The sequence below is a fragment of the Sinocyclocheilus rhinocerous genome, unplaced genomic scaffold (genome assembly GCF_001515625.1).
Source record: "Sinocyclocheilus rhinocerous isolate Xijiao unplaced genomic scaffold, SAMN03320098_v1.1 scaffold2966, whole genome shotgun sequence".
NCBI lineage: Eukaryota > Metazoa > Chordata > Actinopteri > Cypriniformes > Cyprinidae > Sinocyclocheilus > Sinocyclocheilus rhinocerous.
The window spans coordinates 566,081-571,048 of NW_015634018.1; the positions used below are offsets into that span (position 1 = coordinate 566,081).

Below are 4,968 nucleotides of genomic sequence, written 5' to 3' on the forward strand. Positions count from 1 at the left end.
CATTACTCCAGTGTAAAGTGTCACATGCTCTTCAGAAATCATTCTAATATGCTGATTTATTATCAGTGCTGGAAACAGTTGTGCTGCTTCATGTTTTTTGGAACCTGTGATACTTTTTTCAGGATTCTTTGATGAATAAAAAGTTAAAAAGAACAGCATTTATTCAAAATATAAATCTTTTCTAACAATATAAATCTTTGCTATCACTTCGTAACTTTAACTTTAATTTAACACATCCTTGCTGAATAAAAGTTTTAATTTCTTTCAAAACAAGAAAGAATACAAATGTACCGACCCCAAACTTTTGAACGGTAGTGAATATTGTTAGAAAATATTTCTATTTTAAATAAATGCTCTTCTTTTTAACTTTTTATTCATCAAAGAATCCTGAAAAAAGTATCACAGGTTCCAAAAAAATATGAAGCAGCAACAGTTTCCAGCGCTTATAATAAATCAGCATATTAGAATGATTTCTGAAGATCATGTGACACTGAAGACTGGAGTAATGATGCTGAAAATACAGCTGCGCATCACAGAAATACATTACAGTTTAATGTATATTAAAATAGAAAAACGTTATTTTACATCATAATAATATTTCACAATATTACATTTTTTCCCTGTATTTTTTATCAAATAAATGCAGCAACTCCTGTAAAAACATTTTAAAAAATTCTGATCCCAAACTTTTGACTGGTAGTGTAATTAATGAAATTCATGTAATGTACTTCATAATTGAATGTGAGAGTCAAGAAACTTTAACAGAGCCGTTTAGTCATATCAGACATACGATTAAGACTGAACGTGCATATTTTAAAATAAAAATATGGAAATTATTTGGAAATAGGTCATTACTTTACAACAGGTTCTAGTTATTTTACTACTATCTTCTTTTTTCGTTATTCCCTTTAAATCTTTAATTCCTTTAAATAATTTGTAACAGCATCTCCCCATTTAAAAAAAAACACACAATATGAGATCTCCGAACTGTAAGTCACTTTTGCACACAATAAAACCACTGTGTTCTACTAAAGAAATAAAGTCACTGAAATACAGGTTTGGAAGTCATGAGGGCGAATAAACAATGACAAAAATGTAATTTTTGAGTGTGCTATTCCTTAATAACTCCAGAGTTAATCAGCGTATGTGAATCCAGCCCTTGGCTCCATCATTTTAAGACCCAGAAGGCTTTGGGTGCATTACAGAGAATCTTCCTGCGCCGCTTCAACCTAATAATAACGCTCATATTTGGCCAAGTTTAGACCGTAGACGTGTCAATATTACTGAGAGCAGTTTATTATATATCCTAAAAGCACAAAATAACAAAATAATTAAGCAAATCAGAGCATAATCAATGTTTAATTTAATGCAAGACACCCTAGGTGAATAAGGTAAAAATTAGTAATAGATCACCATACTTAGTTTAGATTAAGAATTGCAAACATTTTTTGTATTACAGTTTTTCTGAAGTGATATGTTTAAACATGCAAATGAGGTATTGTATAATATGCATACATTTCCAGAACATAAATATGAACATTAGATAAAGCCAGGTTTTAGTTTTTACTGAGGGGATTTTGGATATCTGTTTTTTTTTATTTCTCCATAAATCAGAAAATACCGTATGATCAGACAGAATAAATCATTTTCACCATGTTTTCAGAGAATAAAAGGTGAATGATACACGAACAAACCCCTCTGTAAAAACCTTCAGAATATTGATAGGAACAAAACGGCGAAGTCTGGTGTAAGTACGTACTTCTTAAGTGGAGAAAAATCTCATTTTGAGAAAATGGCATTAATTGAAATCTATAGATGTGCACTCTCAGAAAAAAAAGGTACAAAAGTTGTCACTGTGCCGGTACCTTTTTAAAAGGCACACCTTTGTGTTGTATGCACACCCCTTATTGGTACCTTAAAGGTACATATTAGTGTCTAAAGTGTACATATTAGTACCTAAAAGGTACAAAAGTGCACCTTTTGAAAAGGTACCGCCCCAGTGACAACTTTTGTACCTTTTTTTCTGAGAGTGCGTAACAAAATAAACACTTAAAAGTGTATTTTAGATATTTTTTAAATTAGAAGTAAACCTAGCTAACCCTACGTTTTCTCTCAAATATCATATGAGTGTGATTACGTTGTGTTTCAACATTCTGCTGTCTATAATATTGACACACTCTGGCTTTCGATGCCTTCTGACCAGTAAGAGCAAGCATTTCAAATGCCCTCCCAGGCTGTGGATCCTGGCCTGTCTGTCGTAATGCTTATTTGGCTGCCAGTACTGTGTGAGGTATCACGGGAAGGTTTAGAAGCACATGCAGTGCCCCGTCTAGCAGTGCGACTCCTTCTCGCTGACAGGGAAGTACCCGTCTTTGGTCGGGCCGCCTCGCTGGCGAAGAGCGTCGCCGTCGGCTGCAAAGATGGCCTGAAGTTTCTCCTGCTCTCGTCTGGTTTTGGGCAGGTCCGGCGAGGGCGTGATGAGCTCGTGGAAACGCTGAGGAGAACAAAGCGGAGAGGTTTGGAATAACATGCTACACTCTCAGAAAAAAAGGTACAAAAGTTGTCACTGGGGCGGTACCTTTTCAAAAGACACCTAAAGAGTCCATATTGGTACCTAAAGTGTACAAAGGTGTACCTTTTGTACCTTTTTTTCTGAGAGTGTACCATACTACCTTTACACTATGCATATTTTTGCATAGTTTGCAATTTTTCTCAATGCATATCAAAATATGTACAGTAGTATAGAACCATAGCACACTATATGGAATACTCCCAAAATGCAATGCAATGCACTTGACTTTCATTTCTGATGTGAATAATGATACCAGATATAGTATAATATCTAACAGCGAATTTAACCTTTCTGTCTTGATTCATTATTTGATCAGACTGCCAAATGTTAAGATTTGATTGTTTAAACTAATTTTAAACGATATATTGTTGAATTCCATAAAAAAAAAACTGCGTAGTTTGGTGGTGGAACTGGAACTGGCATCCAAGCCTGACCAAATAATAACAATAATTAATATAAAATAAATTAATAGTACTACTAATAGTAATATTTTAAAATATTGTTATGATATACACTACCAGTCAAAAGTTTTTGAACAGTAAGATTTGTGATGTTTTTTAAAGAATCCTCTTCTGCTCACCAAGCCTGCATTTATTTGATCCAAAGTACAGCAAAAGCAGTAATGTTGTGAATTATTTTTATTATTGAAAATAACTGCTTTCTATTTGAATATATAGTAAAATGTAATTTATTCATTAAAACTCTTACTGTTCAAAAACTTTTGACTGGTAGTGTATACAGTTTTTTAATATACATTTGTGCAACTTTTGCCAGAAGGGTATGCATACTGCACACATTATACAGGCTAAATGCTGCAGAAACTGTAAGAGCAGTATGTCAGTACGCTATTTCTCCTGTCACGTCAGATTGAGTTAGTGTCACTCACCTCTCTCAGTGAACCTTTGGCTGTGCTCAGTTTAGAAACAACCCACAGCGGGATGCAAACCATAGAGGAGAGCGCCAGCAGCCAGCCGAGAGCGTAGCCCCACCACGGGTACACATACTCGTTATTATACTTCAGAGGAGTGTATTTGATCAGGGAGAATGCAAACGTACCCTGTCACGACAAGCAGCGCAGGAAATCACATTAGAGCAGCAAACAAAATTTCTACAAATGCATCAGCAACCAAAGCAACTGCTGCATTGTGATGCATCCACACCAGTAGATGTCAGTATAAAGCCTAAGAACACTGTCTTGGTACTTAAAATCATTTCACAAATGCAGATTACTTAAAGTTGCTCCAAGTTTTGTGGCATTTAAAAATAATTAGAAAAATGTATTTCAATATTTAAATCAGCTGAGAAAAGGAATGCCTTAAAACACTCTAAATTACTTAATTAATAAATAATTTGCATTATATTTTGGTATTCGATACTTACTGAATATTCATATATATATATATATATATATATATATATACACAATAAAATTATAGGGGGTTTAAAATTAAAACAATCTGAAGAGGTTTAAAAAATTGTTTGGAATAGTTATTTTAAGGTTACAAAAAAATCGTAAAAAATCAAATTTTTTAAGGTAAATAAAGTATAGAAGGTAAATGACTCACAAAACATGTGGCTGGGGTGAAAAAGAGCCAGCAGTATTTAATATACGGCCCAGGACGGTAACCAATCATGTCCTCGATATTGTCATAAAACCGATTAGCACCTGAGAAGCAGCAAAGAAAAGCAAGGAAATTACCAAAAAAAACTAAAAATGTGACAGATAATTGCATTTAGATACTTTATCATGTATGTAATTTAATTTTAATAGTATATTAAAACGGGCATTTTCTTGCTTCCTCACCGTATATCCAAGCGATGCAGACGGTCTCAAAAACAGCTACAAAGAGCAAACACATCCCACTGGCTGCGTAGTAGTCAAACAGCTGGAAGACATACATTCCACCCTGACAGACAGACAGACAGAGACAATTTATAAATCTGCCAATTATATAAATCAATTGATAAAATGATCAGAGTCAGATGAGTTGGTCCAGTACCTCTGTGAGCATAATGAGACCCACGAGGAAGGACACGATGGCCACGGCGAGGATGAGCAGCTCTCTGCGGTTCTTCTGCCGGAAGAAAGTCGGGTACATGTCCACCATAGCCGTGACCAGACTCTCCACACACACGAACTAGAGCAGATGAACAAATCTGTGTTTCTTGTGGCTTATTGATTTTTACAGAGAGAGACAGACAGACAGATAACAGACAGACGGATGACAGAGATAGACAGAGAGACAGACGGACAGACAGACAGACAGGCAGACAGACAGATGAACAGACACACAGACAGAGAGACAGACAGACAGACAGAGAGACAGACAGACAGATGAACAGACAGAGAGACTGACAGACAGACAGACAGAGAGACAGACAGACAGACAGACAGA

General features: G+C 35.3%; 1 protein-coding gene across 1 annotated transcript in view; it reads right to left on the reverse strand.

Moving 5' to 3' along the window:
* Positions 1–2,084: 2,084 nt before the first annotated feature.
* LOC107745102 (sodium- and chloride-dependent GABA transporter 2-like) overlaps positions 2,085–4,968 on the reverse strand; it is a 21,696-nt gene continuing 18,812 nt past the window's right edge. Inside the window, exons 6-10 of the mRNA XM_016558938.1 lie at positions 4,573–4,710; positions 4,377–4,479; positions 4,138–4,238; positions 3,459–3,629; positions 2,085–2,494 (exon numbers count right to left, since the gene is read on the reverse strand). Of these exons, the coding sequence (XP_016414424.1) occupies positions 2,330–2,494; positions 3,459–3,629; positions 4,138–4,238; positions 4,377–4,479; positions 4,573–4,710 (678 nt within the window). The 3' untranslated portion in view covers positions 2,085–2,329. The remainder of the gene's footprint in view (positions 2,495–3,458; positions 3,630–4,137; positions 4,239–4,376; positions 4,480–4,572; positions 4,711–4,968) is intronic.